Source organism: Pelophylax lessonae (genome assembly GCF_965119305.1).
Source record: "Pelophylax lessonae genome assembly, chromosome: 2".
In the NCBI taxonomy this organism is placed as follows: Eukaryota; Metazoa; Chordata; class Amphibia; order Anura; family Ranidae; genus Pelophylax; species Pelophylax lessonae.
This window is the reverse complement of record NC_138769.1, coordinates 729053540-729076353: the sequence shown is the minus strand read 5'-3', so window position 1 is coordinate 729076353 and position 22814 is coordinate 729053540. Positions and strand designations below refer to the sequence as shown.

Sequence of the window (22814 nt, the reverse complement as noted above, 5' to 3'; positions counted from 1 at the left end):
TCGCCCAGATTTCAGAACCCCATTGAAATCAATGGGACCCAAACTTCGGTAATCAAAAAAAAACATTTTGAAGCCCTAAAACCCAATAAATGCCCCTAAAAAGTGCCTAGGGTTCTGGGTCATGCCCCAGAGACTATTAGTCACACAAAAAAAAGTTCTTAAAAATTGTCATTTTTGATAGAGAGCCAATTATTGAAAAAATTATTGAAAAAAAAAAAGAGATTTTTTTATTTTGTCTTTGGATTTAGTGTCTGGGGGGTCTAAAAATTGTACCTGTGAAGTTTCAGCTCGGTAGCATGTCCAGAACCAGAAAAAAAAAAGATTGTTTCTATTAGGTCACTTATAGAACAGGGATATGGCTCCGCTATTTTCACACCTTGCCGGTTTTGTAGCAAGCGTTTTTTTGGGCATTTTTTGGGGGTTATTGGAAGCAGGCATAACATCAGAACTTCTGTGTAGGGTTATATATACACACACACTTATATGTATATATACACATACACATATATAGGTGTGAAAGTAGCAGAACACTATGCTTGCGCTAATGAAATAATTAACACCCATATGGCTTCTCTCCTTTCACACCTATATATGTTTATGTGTATATATACATATAAGTGTGTGTGTATATATACCCCTATACAGAAGTTCAGATGTTTTGCCTGCCTCCAAAGACCCCAAAAAATGCCCAAAAAAATGCCTGCACCGAAAAAAAAAAAATGCCCAGGTGTGTTATTGCAGGCGTTTTTTTTTGGGCATTTTTTGGGGTCTTTGGAGTCAGGCATGACATCTGAACTTGTGTATAGGGGTATATATACACACACATGTATGTATATATACACCTACACATATATAGGTGTGAAAAGAGCAGAACACTATGCTTGCGCTAATGAAATAATTAACAGGCATATGGCTCCGCTCCTATCACACCTATATATGTGTATGTGTATATATACATACATGTGTGTGTATATATACCCCTATACACAAGTTCAGATGTCATGCCTGACTCCAAAGACCCAAAAAAAATGCCCAAAAAAACGCCTGCAATAACACACCTGGGCGCTTTTTTTTGGCGCAGGCGTTTTTTTTGGGCATTTTTTGGGGGTCTTTGGAGGCAGGCAAAACATCTGAACTTCTGTATAGGGGTATATATACACACACACTTATATGTATTATACACATACACACATAAAGGTGTGATAGGAGCGGAGCCATATGCCTGTTAATTATTTCATTAGCGCAAGCATAGTGTTCTGCTCTTTTCACACCTATATATGTGTAGGTGTATATATACATACATGTGTGTGTATATATACCCCTATACACAAGTTCAGATGTCATGCCTGACTCCAAACATGTCCTCAAAAAAGCCCAATAAACGCCTGCAGCAAAAAGCAGGCTGACCGTCGAGAAGCCATATCGCTGTTCTATAAGTCACCTAAGAGAAACGATCTTTTCTCTATAGCGGTCACCCTGACATGAAAGGGTTTGGTCACCCTGCCATAGCAGTCAGGGTCAGTTCACCCTACACTACACTACGGTCACCCTGGCACTTAACACTTTCCCTACAGAAACTAGATTTTTGAAGCTAATTATAGTGGAAAATAGCACCCTAACTACACTAGATATCCCTTTCCTCACACTAATAATTGCTAAATGACACTTTTGAAGCAGAAGTAACAGAACTGCTTCCACTCTCTTCCACGTCCCTGTATTAAAATGCTAGGAATTTGGCGGGGCTATCTTATATACTGGGGGGGCGTATTCACTAAGGATTGGCCTCTGTACCCCCTAGTCACTCCAATCACATTCCCAGCATTCTCCTGCCCCCTCAATTGGCTTTTGCTAATGGTTCTGGTCCAATCATGGGCTTTTAAAGCCCATTTCCTGTCCCATTGCATTTTGGTCGGTTCTGGTTGCCGAATTCCGAACTTTTTCAGCAAAAAGTTCTAAATTTGGCCAAACCTTGAACGGTCAATGTTCGGATCGAACCGATGGTCGACCCGAACCGTTCGATCATCCCTACTGGCAAACCAGGCAGATAGGGTGATATGACGAAGAGAAATGGACGGATGGATTTACAATATTGGAGGGATTTATAACTTGAAGGAGAACTTGTCAGAATTCTCTGTTCTTATTATTGGCAACGTTTACCATTGTATGGTAGAGAGACATATATGGATGGCCCACAAGTGACCTTACTCTAAACATTAAAGTGTCAGCCTACAGAAACTAAATACTGTAGGTAGATCTGGTAACCCTCTTTCCCCTGACACCAAATTTACTGAGCCCTCCAAGAGTTGGATCTTTTTCCATGATTCCTTGTCCTTTTCTCATCCATCTTGGTGGTTAGGGTGTTCCTACCCACCCTGTTGTGCTCTTTTTCCTGTTGAAAACTCCAAGCAGAAGAGAGAGTGGAAGCACTTTATATTAGATGTCAAGTGTACCAACCCACCCCTGTCCCTGCCATGGAGATAACAAAAGTAATGCCCATGAGAGCTACAAGTTGTCATTATTTGGTTTAAAGTGTATCTAAAGCCCAAACTTTAATATAGTAGGGACTGGTTAGGTCCTCTGTCAGGTTTTATTGCTTTCTGTGTCCCTGCTAGGGAGATTCACCGCCTCTATTTTTGATGTTGACCATTGTGTTTGGACAGAAAGTGATGGGAATTCTAAATTTTATGGCAGTCACCAGAATAGGGATTGAAGGGAAATCTTTGAATGGGGACACTGGTTTTTTGGTGCCAGATAAAATTGTATTTCCCCTCTTTTTAGAGAAGTCCATTCATTTACTGTTCCTACTTAGATTAGATATTTTACCTCTCCATTACCCACCAAACACAAAGGGGTTGATTTACTAAAACTGGAGAGTGCAAAATCTGGTGCAGCTCTGCAAACCAATTAGCTTCCAGTTTTTTTGGGGTTCTTTTTTGCCAAAACGTAACAAGCTGAAACTGATTGGCTACCATGCACAGCTGAACCAGTTTTTGCACTCTCCAGTTTTAGTAAATCAACCCCAAAATGCCAATCCTGGGATAAATGAGCATTCAAACGTTCATGGCTCAGAAAAGATTAATTGTGAACATATATATACAATGTACTCACAGACTGCGTATTTGGAACTGTAACAGTAGGATATTTTCATCCCACAATAAGCTAAGATGCAATTTTATGTTATTTTATTTCTCTATTCCAGGAACAGCCATTAAAATCCCCATAGTGTGTGTGGTGCTGGAAGGAGGTCCCGGAACATTGGATGTGAGTTTATAAATGCCCAATCAGGTCTATAGTTGCCATATTGTAGGTATAAAAGCACATTGTTAACACCAAATACCTTTGCAAGCTCAGTCATTAGTTTGTTAAGCTGGCAGCAAGATTCAAGTGTGAAAAAATGACTCTTGTAATTAAACAATATCTGTGTAATGGAACTGCAACCCACAATTCGCTTGTGTGCTTCTGTCAGCATACCGCTTCCTTAAGTCTTGAACATAGATATCAGATATTCTAGCTGTCCCCACACAAAACTAGCTGAGAATAGCTTGTATAAGTTCTGGAACCTTTATTGAGCGGACTCACACACAATATATACCAAACTGGAGGACATCCCCTCTTGATCAGATTAACCCACCAGGTCAGGTGCCTGATTACAGTATCCTATGCAGATGAAATTGTGTACAGAAATATAATTAACCTGAACTAATTACCTAGCCATCTGGACAGAAACAGTAGGTGAATGGGAATCCACACCCAGACAATGCTATCATTAACATGTTAATTACCTCAGCACTGCAACAAGGCTAAAACAATACACATTATCCTAAGTATAAAAACATCCCCACAGTAGACAATAGGTGAGTAAATTAGCACACTTAATGTGTGGAAGACAGGTGGTTGAGCTGATGATATTAGCATCTGCTATGAGTCTGACTGTCTTGGGGAGACATGGACTTGAATCCAAAGTAACATTACTCCAAGGGCCACACATATAGTGTCTGTCTTTCATTCCCAGCGATGGTGACTACCGTCACAATCTGCTTATCCCAAAGTTCATCTTTTACTGAGAAGCCTGTAAATCTTTATAAAGACCACGTTGATCTTCCAATGTCCCCTGTACTTAGAGCCAGTGCTGTATTTTGGCCTAGGCCGACAAGGCCCAGGCCTAGGGCAGCACTTTACTGGGGGGCAGCAAAAAATCCACCCCCCTCCTCCAACTGAGACTCTATTGGCCACTGGTTGCTAGAGCCGCCTCTCTCACCCCCTCCTCTCTTTCTCAACCCCCTCTTCTCTTTCTCACCCCCCTCCTCTCTCTCATCCCCCCTCTCTATCTCTCACCCCCCCTCTCTCTCTCATCCCCCCTTCTCTCTCTCATCCCCCCTTTTCTCTCTCATCCCCCCACTCTCTCTCTCTCTCTCATCCCCACTCTCTCTCTCTCTCTCTCTCTCTCTCTCTCTCTCTCTCATATCCCCCCTCTCTCTCTCTCACTCCCCCCCTCTCTCCCTCTCATCCCCCCTCTCTCCTCTCTCCCCCTCCCCCTCTCTCTCTCTCTCTCACCCCCCCCCCTCTCACCTCCCTCTCTCTCTCATCCCCCTTCTCACCCCCCTCTCTCTCTCACCCCCTCTCTCTCTCTCTCTCATCCCCCTCTCTCTCTCTCACCCCCCCTCTCTCTCACCCCTCCCTGTCTCCCTTCCTCACCCACTCCCCCCCTCTCTCCCATCCCCCCTCATCCACCCCCCTCTCTCTCTCCCACCCCCTCGTGAGATCTCAGTGGTTCATGCTGGGACTTGTAGTCCTTAAATTTTGGAGGGAGTCACATCCGTTAAAAAAATGAGTGGGACAATTTTACATAGGAGGGGGAGGGGGGGGGGCGCCCAATTTTAGTCTTGCCTAGGGCAGTGCAAAAACAAAATACACCACTGCTTACAGCTGAAGACTCTTGTTTCTTGTCAATAAAGCTACACATTGTAATCCCCTTGGATGATAATACTCTATCTGAAGGTAGTTTACTGATTTTTTTTGTTCATGGAACGCACATGCTTTTTTCATGGAATGTGCAAGTGTGTCATTGCCATTTAGTAAATGCCATTTGGCTGCAGGCCTAGATACAGCTGATAAGGATTAAGGTGGAGTTTGATAGAAAGCAAACCTTTTTTTTTATATAGATTGTAAATGTAGCACTGCCCCCTAGAGGACTGCTGGATATAACACTTTCTGGATTCCCCTGGGTTACACGTAGCAACTGCTTGCAGAAAGTTATCACTTTAAGTACTTGGCTCAGTCAATGATCAGTCCAGGGGATGTTGTTTTGTAGTTTTATTTAGAACTGGGATAGGAGAAGGGATGAGTGGGATACTCTAACTAGTAACTATTCACAGTATTGAGGACATCTGACTTGAGGATGCGGCAAGGCCGCTGCTTCACTCTGCCACTGGAATGAAGGTAATTTAAGTGTTCCTACTTGTAATTATCTTCAGGGTTCTAACCTGGCACCCCTTTTCTCTCTCTCTGTGAAGCTGACACCCGTCCACTGACTCCTACACTCTGGAGTGCCCCCCTTCCAGGGCAGACCCCGGGCAAGTTCCTCTGTACTCATGGACACTGTTTTTCCAGTGTCACCAATGCCCCAACTCCACCAGTCAGCTTCTCTTGGACCTCCGGATTCAGCCACACACCCTGGTTCACCATGTCGACTGCCTGTGACCACCATCCACTGCTGCAGAAGAGGAGACAGCCATCACCCTCCTTCTGGGACCTGGCTTCCCACCCAAAGACCCTGAGCACATGTGTCCTTGGCTTTATATATCCTGCCCCATAATGCACCAAAACAGCAGTCTGTGCCAATCCCTGGTGCAGTAACAAAGCCTGTGTATCACTGCCTGGGTTTCCTCCACTGTCCAATGTGCCTCCCCATTGAACACAGTGGGGACACTCCCTCAGCCCAGATAAATCACACACTGGACACATGGAGCAAGCCTAACTAAGAAATACTGCTCCCTGAGAAGCAGGGGGCATATACATTTAGCCTGCTGCTCTGCTGTTAAGCAGACAGAGCCAAAACTACTCTGCCTACCTAGCACCTATCTAGGAGGGTGCTACATAAATAAACCTTTTCTGGTATCAGATTGGTTCTGGAAAGGCTGCATGTATGCTTTGAAAGCATGTGTAATACAGACCATACTATAGATCAGGCATGTCCAACCTGCGGCCCGGGGGCCGCATGCGGCCCGGAACCACAGGCAATGCGGCCCACTGCCCCCTGACAATTTTTTATTTTTTTGCTGGGGAGGAAGGAAGTTGAGTCGGGGGCATGGCCACAGAGGCAGCCTTGGAGGGGATCATCCACTAGTTGTGTTAAATTAGTGCTGGGGTGGACGCGGCAGCACGGGAAGGGCGCAGCTGCGTTTTATTACTTATATACCTTAACTATAGTATATATTAAACAAGCAAAAAATTGGGGGAGCAAACCCTGAACATGTATATCTAAAGCTGGTGCAGCTATGGACCAAGCAACATGTATATTAAAAAAGAATAGCGCAACCATGCAAAAGAAATGACTATTAAATATGGAGACAATCCATAAAAAAAAATGGGGGTTTAGTCCCACCATATGGCCATATCGTGCTCAAGCCCACCACTGCGTCAAAGTACCCCAAAGTACTCTATCAGAGTCCACCATCAAGTAGATACAGGAGGAGTCCTTTGTAGTGCATTAGCACATCTTTCCCAGCAAGGAGTGTTGTCTCCAAGGGTTGGAGAGGCTGGATTCACCCCTTTTCTATGGATAGTGTAGGACCCACTGACAATGGGGTACTTTGACGCAGTGGTGGGCTTGAGCACGATATGGCCATATGGTGGGACCAAATCCCCATTTTTATTTATGGATTGTCTCCATATTTAATAGTCATTTCTTTTGCATGGTTGCGCTATTCTTTTTTAATATAGTATATATTATATGCGCGGCCCGGGACAATTTCTCTACACTCAGTGTGGCCCAGAGAAGCCAAAAGGTTGGACACCCATGCTATAGATGATGTTTCCATGTACAGATGTTTGTACTACATAGATCTAAAAAAGAGATTTCTATCTGAGATACTTATTTTCCACCAGAGAGTGTAGTTAATCCTCTTCTCTCCAATGTTCTAATTGTTCCTTATTACAGACCATCTACAGTTCAATGTGTAACAACACACCATGTGTCATTGTGGAGGGATCTGGTCGAGTTGCTGACATCATAGCACAGGTAGCGAATCTAAGTTCCTCCAGGATTACCATCAACCTCATTAAGGAGAAGCTGCAAAATCTTTTTTCAGAGTCATATGACAGTTTCACGGAAGGACAAATCATCATGTGGACCAAGAAAGTGAGTTATGGTCACTCAATGTCTCATCATTTCCTTTTTTACTTCTTCAGTATTTACTGTCTAACACCTTTTACAAAGCTCAGCCATGTGCAATACCATGGCGAGGTCTAGCGTATTCTTTTTTTCTTTGTACATAGAAAAGTACATTTCCGAAAGGTTCTGATTTTGTGCCTCTACAAGTTATGAACGATTACCATGGAAGCAGTCTTTGGCTAAGACATACGCTTAATCCCATTTCAGCAGAGTTGTATAAAGTACTCGAAATCCATACTTGAGTAAAAGTACAAGTGCTCGATCAAAAAGTGACTTGAGTAGAAGTGGAAGTGCTCGATCAAAAAGTGCCTTGAGTAGAAGTACTAAAGTATTCAACATTTATTGTACTTGCATTGCAAGTAGTTTTTTTAAAAAATTTTGCTACTCAAGTACTGAAAGTAAAAGTACAAGTACTGTGTTATGTAGTTATTAAAGAAAGAAGTCAAAAGTTTATTAAAGTTAAAGTTATTAAAGTTATTAACCACTTTACCGCTGCTCACTAGAGCTCTACTGGGGCAAAGTGGTTCGTTATCGTCTGGTGACGTAGACCTACGTCTCCAGACACTCCCCTTTCTCGGCGGCGCGCGCGCGCCGCCGGAGGCTCGCTCCCGCTGTATTCAGTCACAGCGGGAGTCGAGGCAGGGGAGGAGCAGTGGCGATCGCCGCTGCTCTTCCCCGATCGTCGGGGAATCGAGTCTGGAGATCTCCTAAGTGACAGGCAGGGTCAGATTGCAGGGTTCAGCATAGCTGAACCTGCGATCTGTCCCTGTGTCACTCAGTCACCTCCCCCCACACATGTCAGTAAGCACCAGGCATACATTAACCCCTCCCTCTCCAATAAAATTAACCCCTTCCCTGTCAGTGTCATTTTTACAGTAACAGTGCATATTTATAGCACTGATTACTGTAGTAATGTCACTGGTAACCCCAAAAGTGTAAAAAATGTCAGTCAGGGGTCCGATCTGTCCGCCGCAATGTCGCAGTCCCGCAAAAAAAATCGCAGATCGCCGCCATTACTCGTTAAAAAAAAAAACACCAAAAATGACAGAAATCTTTCCCTTAGTAAACGCAATAACTTTTGCGCAAACCAATCAAAATACGCTTATTGCGATTTTTTTTTACCAAAAATATGTAGCAGAAAACAAATTGGCCTAAAATGATAAAAAATTTAAATTTTTACATTTTTTTGGGGGGGGATTTCATATAAAAAAATGTGAAAAATATTGTTATTTTTTCAAAATTGTCGCTATTTTTTTGTTTATAGCGCAAAAAATAAAAATCACACAGGTGATCAAATACCACCAAAAGAAAGCTCTGTTTGTGGGAAAAAAAAGGATGTAAATTTAGTTTGGGTACGGCATTGCATGACTGCGCAATTGTCAGTTAAATTCGCACAGCGCCGAATCGCAAAAAGTGGCCCAGACGTAAGACAGCAAAATCCTCCGGTGGTAAAGTGGTTAAAGAAAGAAGTCAAAAGAAGTCAAAAGTACACATTATGACATTATACACATTTTTTTGAGCTTCATGAAACCTGCCATCTACTGTTCTGGCAGTGGTAATTTTTATAATAGTAACGAGTAACTATGCAGCACAAAAAAAAAATATTGGAGTAGAAGTATTGAAATCATTGAAAAAATGTAGTGAAGTAAAAGTGGAAGTAGGAGAAGAAAATTCTACTCCAGGAAAGTACAGATACCGCCTTTCGGTACTTAAGTACAGTAGTGAAGTAGTTCTACTTAGTTACTATACATCTCTGCATTTCAGATATTCATATGTGTTTCCAAATTTCTCCACAGATTCAAGATATTGTCCGCATGGGGTCTCTGCTTACCATCCTCCGAGAACAGAAGGCTGGAGATCAAGGGATGGATGTGGCAATCCTGCAAGCTTTGCTGAAAGGTCAGAGATTGACACTAGCAGAAAAATACACTTCTCTGAGGCTCCATAACAGGAAAAAGTATCTTCTTTCCACTAGACGTTTTGCAGACTTTAGACTTGCACATTAAAGTGTATACAGTATATAGATATAAACTGTGACCTAAGATAAACTCTCAAGCGATTCTAAAGGAATTAAAAAAAAAAAGTTGAACTTTCCTGCTCTGTGTAATGGTTTTGCACAGACCAGCCGATCCTCTTCTTTTTTGGTCTCCCACCTTCGGTCCTGGCTCCTCCCACCTTGCCAAGTGCCCCCAGTAGCAAGCCTTTTGCTTTGGGGGCACTCAAGCAGGCTTACTCCCGAGCCACGCTCTGTGTGTACATTCACACACACGAGCGTGTCTCGGCTCCGGCCTCACTTTCTACTCATTTCCTCACCGGCAGTCATTGACAGCAGCAGGAGGCAATGGCTTCCACTACTGTGTGAGCCAATGAGGATAGAGAGATCCCCAGATCATAGAATGCATTACAGTAAAAACCTTTAACCTTTAGAACCACTTTAATGACAGTAGAAGCATTACTGATTGTTTTCAAATGTTGTATTTTTACTAAGTGCTCCATATTTTTACTAAGTGCTCCATACTATGTGGCATTTCTTGTCAGCCACCCCTGAAGAGAACTCAAATATTATGAGTAAAGCATGCACATGTATGACCGTTCCTCGTTCTTCGAAAAGTGTAATATCCTCAAGTTTGTTTTTTACATATCACCTATCTGTTACACCATTAGATTGTTGCTTCAAAAATACTCCAATTTGCAGATGTATCCCAAGAACAGGGATAAAGTACCCCTAGTGGACACATAGATTGGGCTGGAAATCTTTGCTGGGAAGGTTAGGACATGGTGGTCAATTCTCTTTCCTCCAGTGTTACCGGTTAAGGTTTAACCACTTGCCGACTGCCGCACGACTATTTATGTCGGCGGTCAGCCCCTCACAGGCAGAGTGACGTAGATCTACGTCGCTAGCCTGTGAGGGTCTAGGGAGCGAGCAAGCGCCCCCGGAGGCGCGCTCCCGCGTGGTCACGGACCCCCCCACGCGTGTGACCGGCGAACCCGATGTCCGCCGGTCACTCGGCGATCGTCGCTGTGAAGGGAGAAAGGCAGGCGGCTAGCGTAAACAAGCCGCCTGTCATTCTCCCCTGTGTAGAAACAGTGATCATACGGTTCTACTATGTAGGACCGTTGATCACTGTTCCTACAGCTCAAGCCACAGCCAATCACAGTTAGATTCACGCCTGAGGGACACACACCACCCCTCTCTCTCAAAAAAAGTTAACCCCTTCACTGCCAGTGTAATTTTACAGTAACAGTGCATATGTATAGCACTGATTACTGTAGAAATGTCACTGGTAACCCCAAAAGTGTCAAAAATGTCAGTCAAGGGTCCGATCTGTCCCCCGCAATGTCGCAGTACCGCAAAAAAAATCGCAGATCGCTGCCATTACGCGTTAAAAAAAAAAAACAACAAAAATGACAGAAATCTTTCCCTTTGTTAGTAAACGCGATAACTTTTGCGCAAACCAATCAAAATACGCTTTTTGCGATTTTTTTTTTTTTTACCAAACATATGTAGCATAAAACAAATTGGCCGAAAATGTTAAAAAATTTAGATTTTTACATTTTTTGGGGGGAATTTCATATAAAAAATGTGAAAAATATTGCTATTTTTGCAAAATTGACGTCTTTTTTTGTTTATAGCGCATGATCAAAAAATTGCACAGGTGATCAAATACCACCAAAAGAAAGCTCTGTTTGTGGGAAAAAAAGGACGTCAAATTAGTTTGGGTACAGCGTCGCACGACCGCGCAATTGTCCGTTAAAATCACGCAGTGCCGAATCGCAAAATAGGCCCTGGTCCGGAAGGGGGTAAAATCTTCCGGGGCTTAAGTGTTTAAAGAAGCCAGAAAATAAATGAAGTGACACAAATGCTATGCTAACTTGATAGGTAAAGTATTTATGGAAAGTGAAAAAAAAACAACATATGAGATGACCATTGATATCTGTCTTTAAGCCTCCCACAATGCTGATCACAATGGCCAGGAGAACTGGGACCATCAGCTGAAACTTGCCGTGTCCTGGAATCGGCCAGACATTGCTGAGACTCAGATCTTTACTAAAGAGTGGACCTGGAAGGTTGGACAAACTTATTTTTTGTTGTCACATGTTACCAGTTGATTGTCTGTATTCCCTTATTTTGATTATCGTGACAATACATATACACTCACTGGCCACTTTTGTTAGGTACGCCTTGCTAGTACCTGGTTGGACCCCTTTTGCCCTCAGAACTGCTCCTAATTCTTTGTAGCATAGATTCAACAAGGTGTTGGAAGCATTCCTCAAACATTTTTGTCCATACTGATGTAGCAAGGTTTCCAGGCCTATGGCCGGATGTGGGTCTGCCATTAGAACCGGTACTCTCTCCAGCCCATGTGAGCCCTGGGTGTGACAACTGAAGCAGCGACAACTCCGGCATCTTTGTTTGTGATTTTTATTTGATATAAAGGGGATGGGAGAAGGGAATGAGTGGGATACTCCTTGCGGCTCCAACTAATTACACATGGGACTTGGTTACTGAAAAATGCCCCTTGGTGCTTCCTTGACGCCAGCCAACGCTCACTGACTCTGAGAACTCTCTGTGTAGCTGAAGAAGTGTTGAACCCCCGACTTATAGTCCTGTCGATCCAAGACTGAGTTGTAGAACTCCTGACTCTGCTGTGCTTTGGAAGTCACTAAATACTGTCCCCCGCTTGGTACAGCTTGAGGTATTATAATGTAGAACTCTGTGTAACTGTCGCTTCGCTGACACTCTCTGTACAATTCGGGGCCCAGACTGCCTGTACCCCCTTTACAACTTCATGGTCCTCTACCTAGGCATCCCCTTTACAGCTAGCTGACACTGGATTCCAGAACCTTTTCCGGAGTGGTCCCCTCTGACACTAGGCAGAACCCCAGGGGCAATCCTCAGTACTCACGACCTGTGTAGGCCTTCCTGGGACTGGACCCCTCTCTCTCTCTCCGCAGGCTCTCGGCACACCGGATCCCCTCAGCTCAACTCAGCACTCTCTGGATACTCAGGCGACACCCCGAGACATCCGCCTTCCTCAGACAGGAGAAGAGACAGCCGCACTCTCCTTCCTGGGACTCTGCTCCCGCCAAAGACAACCTTTCACGCACTCCCCCCCAAAATTATACCCACTCCTAAAATCCTTTGCAGCCTAATCTGCCCTCTGGGGTAGTTACAAGCTGGGATGTGTCCCCTGATTGGGCTTCCCACACTGCCCTATGAGAAACCTCTCACAGGAGCCAGTGGGGATACTTCTCCCCTCAGCAGGCACATCTGGAAGTCCTGACACCCTACCTAACAAATCACAGCCCTGCTGTTAGGCAGACAAGGCCCACTATATATTTTACCTAGCACCTACCTGTAGGGTATTGCAATTGAACAGACAAGGACTCACTGCTCAAGGTGGTGTAATTGCCTGATGACTCACACAGGTGCATGCCCCGGCTCGCCTCCGTGAAAACTTGATAAAAGAAAAGGAATTGGCAGCACTCCAGGTTGAGTCAAAATCCAGACTTATTGACTGGACATCCAAACATGACAATCGTGACAAGGTAGACGCGTTTCACACACTGACTGTGTGCCTAATCATTATCAGTAATGATTAGGCACACAGTCAGTGTGTGAAACGCGTCTACCTTGGCACGATTGTCATGTTTGGATGTCCAGTCAATAAGTCTGGATTTTGACTCAACCTGGAGTGCTGCCAATTCCTTTTCTTTTACCTGTAGGGTGCTACACCCACCCCACACCAAATGAGTCAGGTCCCTGTGACTCTGAGGCAGCCACCTCCTATCAAAAACTCTGCCAAAAATCTAGGAGTATCCCACAAACCTGGAAAGGGGGAAAAGGGAAAAACAGATTTACAGAATAAATTAGCGTGAAAAAATATATCTTTACAATCTGCTGTACATGTATATACATATTTTAAGGTGCATGAAAACTGATGCACCCCCCACCAAATAAACTCATTTGGTGGAGAACAATAAGGAAAAATACAATACAAATATCATGACTGTCTAACTCTAAGGTGGTCCCACCTGTATAGAGAAAAAGGAAGCAAAAGTTAGTCAATCTCATCACATAGAAATCACATTACATTTCTAACTCACTGAACAGTTGAGTGGAAAGACCCTCCTCCAAATTTCAAGGGCGACCTTTCCACTCCCTCCCTGACTGCCTCTGCCATCCAGTGTCTTGACACGCTGGGGTCCTCTTTTTAACTTGAAGGAGCTTGTCCCCTAACACTGACTGTCTAGACCAGGGGTGGGGAACCTCCGGCCCGCGGGCCGCATGCGGCCCGCATGATTCTTCTGTCCGGCCCGCACAATCGCTGCGATCCGCCCCCCCGTGCTGCTGTGTCAGAAGGAGCCGATGGCTCCGTTCTGACACTGTGGGTGGACCCGAGGCGCAGCAGAGCAGTGCACCTCGAGCCCGCCCATTTGTGTGACAATAGCGAATGAAAATTCGCTACTGTCTCACAGATCCGCCTCCTCCTCGGCCAATGTCATTGGCCGAGGAGGAGGAGGGAGGCGGGACGCGGGAGGACTCGAAGAGACGAAGAGAGGAAGCCGCCCGCCGCTACAACAGGTAAGTTAAGTGCACTGGGGCTTGGCACGCTGTTCACTCTGCATTGTGGTCATTGAAAGGGGGCACGCTGTGGTCACTCCGCATTGAAAGGGGGCACGCTCTGGGCACTCGCATTGAAAGGGGGCATGCTCTGGGCAATCCGCATTGAAAGGGGGCATGCTCTGGGCACTCCGCATTGAAAGGGGGCACTCCGCATTGAAAGGGGGCACGCTCTGGGCACTACGCATTGAAAGGGGGCACGCTCTGGGCACTCGCATTGAAAGGGGGCACTACGCATTGAAAGGGGGCACGCTCTGGGCACTCGTATTGAAAGGGGGCACTCCGCATTGAAAGGGGGCACGCTCTGGGCACTCGCATTGAAAGGGGGCACTCCGCATTGAAAGGGGGCACGCTCTGGGCACTCGCATTGAAAGGGGGCACTCCGCATTGAAAGGGGGCACGCTCTGGGCACTCCGCATTGAAAGGGGGCACTACGCATTAAAAGGGGGCACGCTCTGGGCACTCCGCATTGAAAGGGGGCACTCCGCATTGAAAGGGGGCACGCTCTGGGCACTCCGCATTGAAAGGGGGCACTACGCATTGAAAGGGGGCACGCTCTGGGCACTCCGCATTGAAAGGGGGCACGCTCTGGGCACTCCGCATTGAAAGGGGGCACGCATTGGGCACTCCGCATTGAAAGTGGCACTCTGCATTGAAAGGGGGCACGCTCTGGGCACTCCGCATTGAAAGGGGGCATGCTGTGGTCACTCCGCATTGAAAGGGGGCATGCTGTGGTCACTCCGCATTGAAAGGGGGCACGCTGTGGTCACTCCGCATTGAAAGGGGGCACGCTGTGGTCACTCCGCATTGAAAGGGGGTACGCTGTGGGCACTCCGCATTGAAAGGGGGTACGCTGTGGGCACTCCGCATTGAAAGGGGGCACGCTGTGGGCACTCCACATTGAAAGGGGGCACACTGTGGTCACTCCGCATTGAAAGGGGGCACGCTGTGGTCACTCCGCATTGAAAGGGGGCACGCTGTGGTCACTCCGCATTGAAAGGGGGTACGCTGTGGTCAGTCTGCATTGAAAGGGGGCACACTGTGGTCACTCCGCATTGAAAGGGGGCACGCTGTGGTCACTCCGCATTAAAAGGGGGCACACTCTGGGCACTCCACATTGAAAGGGGGCACGCTCTGGGCACTCCGCATTGAAAGTGGCACTCTGCATTGAAAGGGGGCACGCTGTGGTCACTCCGCATTGAAAGGGGGCACGCTGTGGTCACTCCGCATTGAAAGGGGGCACGCTGTGGTCACTCTCCGCATTGAAAGGGGTCACGCTGTGGTCACTCCGCATTGAAAGGGGGCACGCTGTGGTCACTCCGCATTGAAAGGGGGCACGATGTGGTCACTCCGCATTGAAAGGGGGGCACTCTGTGGTTAGTCTGCATTGAAAGGGGGGCACGCTGTGGTCACTCCGCATTGAAAGGGGGGCACGCTGTGGTTAGTCTGCATTGAAAGGGGGGCACGCTGTGGTCAGTCTGCATTGAAAGGGGGCATGCTGTGGTCAGTCTGCATTGAAAGGGGGCACGCTGTGGTCACTCTGCATTGAAAGGGGGCACGCTGTGGTCACTCCGCATTTAAAGGGGGCACGCTGTGGTCAGTCTGCATTGAAAGGGGGCATGCTGTGGTCAGTCTGCATTGAAAGAGGGCACACTATACCTTGATTAATGAAGGCCCCGTTCACACTTTTGTGACCTCAAATTTTTTACAGCGTTTTTTGCCGCAAAGCAATGCCTATTACATTTATGCTTACATTTTGTGCGGCCCCCGAATGATGTTACAAAAATCCAAATGGCCCTTGGTAGAAAAAAGGTTCCCCACCCCTGGTCTAGACAGAGTCTTTTTGTATGAAGTGAAACACAGCGCCCTCTGCTGTCTCTTTGAACACTTCAGTAAGGAAACAGGACAGGTCACAGTCTATCATGACCTACAGTCCTGCTGAGTTAGGGAAATATCACAGGGGTCCACCAAGGCACCCACACCAAAGTTCTTGATCCTCACAAACTTTTGTAACAGCTTCTTCTGTAAAGGCTGTGGATGAGATCCCACACAGCCTATTTGTAATCCACAACAGACCCCGGCCCGATGGCCTAAGAAGGTCTAATAATGCAACACTTGACCCCTTTTTTTTTCCCAAAGATCCTGGCCCGATGGCCCAAGGGGTCTTTATCACTTCAACAGTTGCAATTCAGTATCAACCATATATTCTGAACAAAAGATTTCCTTAGTCAGTTGTGATAGCCAGCCGTCCACACAAATTTTCCTGGTCTTAGTCACTCCTGAATTCCTCCCACTTTTGGTGAGGTACTGGAAAAGTCTCACTTTCTTTTTAGATGTAGTACTCGGGATGAGGCACTTGGATATATTCTCCATTCTCATTCTTGACCTGGATGGACCAAGCATGTCTCGAGCCATCCGGGCGGCGGACCTCCACACTATCAATATAGATGGAGTGCCCGTAAAACCACTGAGCCTTTACTTTAGCAAATGTTTCTTTCAATCCCTCCTCGGGGGAGTCCCGGTATGGTTTGGGAACAAAGAGATAGTCCCAATTAAGCTCATCACACCACCAGTCCCTAAACTTCTCCACCAGCAGCATGACCTCCCTTGGAGCATAGCGGTAGTCATAACCATACTCCAGTGCAACCTTTTTTTGCATCCAACGCTGTATTCTGGATAACCTGGGAAGGGTCCTCCGGTTACCTCTCCCTGGTGGAGAAAAAGGGGTGTGAACCCTCTGGATCATTTCCTCATGGGCAATGTTCTGATCTCGAGCCCTGGCAATATTCCCTGGTGGGATGAGGTCTGGAACCCTGGTGACATAGGCCTCACAAAACCCCAATTTCTGAGCCAGTTCTCCTCTCTCAATGGCCTCCTTGACTTCTTGGTCGAAAGGAACAACAACATTGGGACCTGGGGAGCTACTGCCAGTCTCTGATCCCCATTCCCACTCCGTTTCCTCCATGGATCCCCAATCATCTATATCTTCCTCCACAGATCCATATTTTGCGTAGAAAGATGGGGAATTCACCCGGCCAGATCCAAGAGTTGTAGAGCTCCTGACACTGCTGTGCTGTGGAAGTCACTAAATACTGTCCCCCACTTGGTAAAGCTTGAGGTAGTATAATGTAGAACTCTGTGTAACTGTCGCTTCGCTGACACTCTCTGTACAATTCAGGGCCCAGACTGCTGGTACCCCCTTTACAACTTCAGGGTCCTCTACCTAGCCATCCCCTTTACAGCTAGTTGACACTGGATCCCAGAACCTCTTCCGGAGTGGTCCCCTCTAACACTTTAGGCAAACCCCAGGGGTAATCCTCAGTACTCACCTGTGTACCTGTGTAGGCTTTCCTGGGACTGGACCCCTCTCTCTCCTCAGGCTCTCGGCACACCGGATCCCCTCAGCTCAACTCAGCGCTCTCTGGATACTCAGGCGACACCCCGAGACATCCACCTTCCTCAGACAGGAGGAGAGACAGCTGCACTCTCCTTCCTTGGACTCTGCTCCCGCCAAAGATAACCTGTCACGCACTTTCTCCCAAACTTATACCCACTCCCAGAATCCTTTGCAGCCTAATCTGCCTTCTGGGGTAGTTACAAGCTGGGATGTGTCCCCTGATTGGGCTTCCCACACTGCCCTATGAGAAACCTCTCACAGGAGCCAGTGGGGATACTTCTCCCCTCAGCAGGCACATCTGGAAGTCCTGACACCCTACCTAACAAATCACAGCCCTGCTGTTAGGCAGACAAGGCCCACTATATATTTTACCTAGCACCCACCTGTAGGGTGCTACACCGACATGATAGCATCATGCAGATGCTGCAGATTTGTACGCTGCACATCCATGATGTGAATCTCCCGTTCCACCACATACCAAAGGTGCTCTATTGGATTGAGATCTGGGGACTATGGAGGCCATTGGAGTACTAGTTACCGGCACACGGTTATAAGTAGATACAGTTCCTAAATCCCTCCTTGCTCCTGTTGGCTCTTCACAGCAATAAACAGTCTAGGGGTATAGGGTTTTTTTTCTGTTGTTTATTTTGTAATTGTGATAGGAGAAGGAAATAGTGGGATACTCCAATTTAACTATTCACAATATCTAAAGACTTCTATCTTCACAACTTTGCTAGAAGATATGGAACAGCCAGGCTCTTAATTCATCCTGTCACTTTAGATGAATGGGGTTAAGTCTCTTGTTTTCTTTACTCTCTCTTACAAGATGAACAATATCTTATCTTCATGATACTTTCCCTAGCACACTCTTTATGCTGACATCAGTCCACTGACTATCCTATGAGCAGGGTTGACCCCCCCTCAGGTCAGGCCCCTTGACACAAGTTCCTGTACTCACAATACTGCAGAAACAGGATCTCCAGTGTCTCCTTTATCAGTCAGCTTCCCTGGACCTCTGAGTTCAGCTTTTGGCGACCACTCCTCTGGTCTTCAAAACAACCTCCTGAGACTGCATGGCACCTCTACAGAGGAGAAGGCAGCCACCCCCTCCCTCTGGGACTCCGCTCTCCAACGAAAGACCCCGAGCACATGTGCTCCTGGCTTTTATACAGTATCCCAACATGCAACGAGGCAGCCTGCCTTCTGCCAATCATAAGGACTGTATCAAAAGCCTATGCACCCATTCGTCAGATTTCCACCCACTGTCCAACAAGCCTTCCCATTGGACCAGCGTGAAGCACTCTCCAGACTGAATGAATCGCATACTGAGCACAATGAGCAGACCTCACTAACAGATCCTGCTCTCTGATAGGCAGAGAACAATATAGATTTACCTGCAGCCCCTCTGGTAAGCAGACAGAGCTCAAAACTATACTTTCTCACTAACACCTACCTAGGAGGGTGCTACACTCGGTTTGAATTTCAGCAAGTCATCTTCACTACATCTAGATGCCTAAATGTATTGAGTTGCTGCCATGTGATTGGTAACACAAATTGGCAATTTGTGTTACCATGCAATTGAACAGGTGGCCAGTCAGTGTATATTGTCTTTTGCCAGCCATGCATTATATTCTGATATGACTGCAAGGTATTGTCATATATTCTAACATGTTTAGGTTGCACATTTAAAATGCTGCAGCAGAATTAGTTGTGATTTGCTGTAGTATTGTTTGTTGATGTTGATTTTTCAATTTAGAGCTTCTTTTTGCTTGTCTTCTAGCCCTCTGATCTGTATCCCAGCCTGACATTGTCATTAATTGAAGACAAACCTTCATTTGTGCGCCTGTTCCTGGAACGTGGAGTCAATCTGTCGGAGTACCTCGACAGGGATACTCTCACCTACTTGTACAACAATACAGAACCATCCAGTTTGATTCACAGCAAGCTTGAGAGGGATGCTACAGTGGAGGGATCAAAGGAAGTTGTCGTATCCACCATAGAACTTCATCACGTTTCCCATGTCCTACAGGATCTTCTGGGAGACCTAACAGAGCCTCTATACCGAGAAACCAAGCGTAAACAAAGGAACCTGGCACATGTCAACATCAAGGTGATGAACGTGGTCTTTGTAAAGTAAAAAGAACCTCAAGTTCTCAGATACAGGGTGACATTCATAGAACCCGCGAGGAAATTAGACAGTGAGAACTTTGGGATTGGTAGTAATATATTACAGGTTGAGGTCTTCTATCTCTCAGAAGAGCCCCTAATATGGTGGCTTCAAAGCAGATACAAAAAAAGGTTAGATGAACATGGACATTTATTTAGAAATTAGTGATTTTGATGAAAATGAGCTATTTTAGTCACAGTTTGTTTGAAAGAATTAAAGAAGATGTACAGCCAAAGTTCATTTGGCTGTACATCTCCTATGGATCACAGGAGTTCAGTTCTTTCTGCACTCCTGTCACCCGTTTTCAGCAGAGAGCGGTCTGAAGTCGGCTTTCTGTGACGTCACAGAAGTCAGTCCAGGCACCGCATCGCCACGACCACCAGGGGGCCTGGACTGACACCCGGCTCAGGCTCTCAGCGAGCCCCTGAGAGCCTGAGCCGGCCGCTCCCCACCCCACCACAGCCCAGCGCTCTAATGAGCGAGGTGGGCACAGAGCAGAGAGCTGTTGACTGACAGTCAGCAGCTCTCTGCTCTGGGAGCTGTCATAACCGAGCGATTGGTAGTGTTTGATCACTCAGTTCTCAGTTTAGAGGCGAAGGGTGACAGATGCAGCATCGGACTGAAGAAGCAGAAGCGTCATTTAATTTGTTTCTATTTTTCGGGTGCGGCGGGCGGCGTGATTAATGATGGATTTACATCGAGGAACACTATTTATTTTTTTTTTTTTAATAAAGGACTTGTCAAAAACTGTCTTTTGTGTTTATTTTTTTTTTTTTTTTACACATTTTTTTTGTTGAATTGGTAGTGGTACGATGTACCCGATACCCATTCACATAGGGGTGATCGTTAAAGGGGCTTGTTAAAGGGGCTTCCAGATTTCAATAAGCCCCCCACCTGCAGACCCCCACAACCACAGCCCAGGGTTGTCAGGAAGAGGCCCTTGTCAGAGGGCACCCCAAAACACCCTCCACATGTTGAAGGCAAGTGACCTGGTCTGGTTCAGGTGGGGGCCGCTCACTTGTCTCCCCCTTTCCTGGCCTGCCAGGCTGCATGCTCAGATAAGGTTCTGGTATGAATTTTGGGGGGGACCCTACGTTTTTTTTTTATTTTGGCATTGAGTTCATCTTAAAATCTGTACCAGACCCAAAGGGTACCTGAATAGGTGACAGGTTCTCAAGTAGTGAGGAGGGTTGTTATTTGACTCCCTCCCTAGCAGTCCCTCTCTGTTGGTCACCGGGAGTAGATTATCTTTACAGAGATCTAATACCTGGTTACTTGTTACAAAACGAGAAGGGTTAGGTGAAGAACACATGAGGTCCACGTTATGTGCTTGGCGAAAGCCCATTCTATTACTGGGAATGAGGTATTAGAAGTACGCTGACTGATGGAGTGGTCATAGGCTTTGCATGTCCCTCCTAATGCAACACATACACCTGATAAAGTATGTAGGACAAGGGACAATACTGTATCTTTGGACGAACTCTGCATACAACACTACATACAAATAGCTCATCCTTGAGTTGGGGGACTACTTTAATTTTTGACTTTCACATGACCGTGGTCGTTACCTAGTCCCAGGAATTGGTGAGCATGCCTTTGGGCATAGTTTTATCTTTATGCTGGGATTAGTGACCCCGTTCATTGCCTGGCATAGCCCAAATAACCCAGACGGGGTAGGCCTCCTATGTGACCTACACTTGGCGCCCAACGAGTTAATTGGAAAAATATAAAGGAGGTGTCACCCACCTACCATGACATGCACACTACCCCTTACATCCATGTTGCTTTTAGTTCTGAAACAGGCTGTCAGTCATGAAGAGGGTACAAACATAACTATCCTACTGGGACAGTTATAAATTTTAATCTTTAATCCGTATATTCTCTTTTATCATTTTATCTTTCATCTACCCTCCTCCTCCTAATACTCTCACCTCCTGCTTCTTCAGATGGGTTAGCGTTGATGTAGGTGAAGTAAATGGAACTGGAAAAATACGTACATTATATTGACCACCTCTGTTGAGCGCTAGAAGTAAATTTTGACATCCTTTACTCTTAATGACCTGCAACAGTGCATGAAAAGATATTAGCAAAGATATATTAGCCTTGATTAAAACATGAGTCTGATGTGAATTTTGTATCCTCAGATAAATGGGAAAGTGGGAGCCTTGAAATACAAAAACTCCCAGCAGTTGGACCACCCTGTGAGGGATCTTCTCATCTGGTGCATTGTGCAGAACCGAGCAGAGATGGCAGACATCATCTGGAATCTGGTAGAGAAATGTTCCCTTCCATCCAATCATTGTCACTGTTTTGCACCCATCATCAGTGATCAGAAAATCACAAATAGCCTAAAAAATGCATTTTTATTATAGTGGGCTTTGACACTTGTGAAAGAAAGATAATAATAATTTTGTTGTGTCCATGATTCTTATAGAACTGTCCACGAAATATTAAATCTTGGCGAGGCTCTAGACAACATCGTCAGATAGCTATCATGAGTTTAACCATGAAAAATATGATCTGAATTTACACTACCTGCCATGATATTGCAACTGTTTTGTGCTACTCCCCTCCTAAGCCAGCAGCCTGGCTAACTCTATCACATTAATAAGATCAGACACCATAGTATCCACGCAAGGCCAAGGCTGAGGGCACGGTAGATACAAGAGGTAGTCAAGACAAGATAATCCCAGATTTGATTTTTAGGTTTGTTAGGCAAACTATTGTCCTACTCTGGCAGCTAAATTCTAGATCTAGAAAGCCAAGGTGGGTGAACTGTAAGTAGACTATGCTACAAGGGAATATACTGGTGTATCTCAACAAATTAGAATATCATCAAAAAATTTATTTATTTCAGTAATTCAATTCAAAAGGTGAAACTCGTATGTTATATAGATTCATTACACACACAGTGATATATTTCAAGCATTTGTTTCTTTTAATTTTGATGATTATGGCTTACAGCTGATGAAAACCCAAAATTGAGTATTTCAGAAAAGTAGAATATTGTGGAAAAAGTTTAAAATTGTAGACACATGGTGTCACAGGCTAATCAGTGAATTAACTCAAAACACCTGTAAAGATTTTCTGAGCCTATAAATGGTCTGGTTCAGTAGGTTACACAATCATGGGGAAGAATGCTGACTTGACAGTTGTCTAGAAGACAGTCATTGACACCCTCCACAGGGAGAGTAAGTCACAAAAGGTCATTGCTAAAGAAGCTGGCTGTTCA

General features: G+C 45.6%; 1 protein-coding gene across 1 annotated transcript in view; it reads left to right on the top strand.

Annotated features, from left to right (window-relative positions):
- LOC309545657 (transient receptor potential cation channel subfamily M member 2-like) overlaps window positions 1-22814 on the top strand; it is a gene marked incomplete at both ends in the record, with an annotated part of 173037 nt that overhangs the window by 16661 nt on the left and 133562 nt on the right. The window contains 6 exons of the mRNA XM_082244928.1: window positions 3200-3261; window positions 7160-7360; window positions 9190-9292; window positions 11340-11461; window positions 19196-19525; window positions 21727-21852. Of these exons, the coding sequence (XP_082101054.1) occupies window positions 3200-3261; window positions 7160-7360; window positions 9190-9292; window positions 11340-11461; window positions 19196-19525; window positions 21727-21852 (944 nt within the window). The remainder of the gene's footprint in view (window positions 1-3199; window positions 3262-7159; window positions 7361-9189; window positions 9293-11339; window positions 11462-19195; window positions 19526-21726; window positions 21853-22814) is intronic.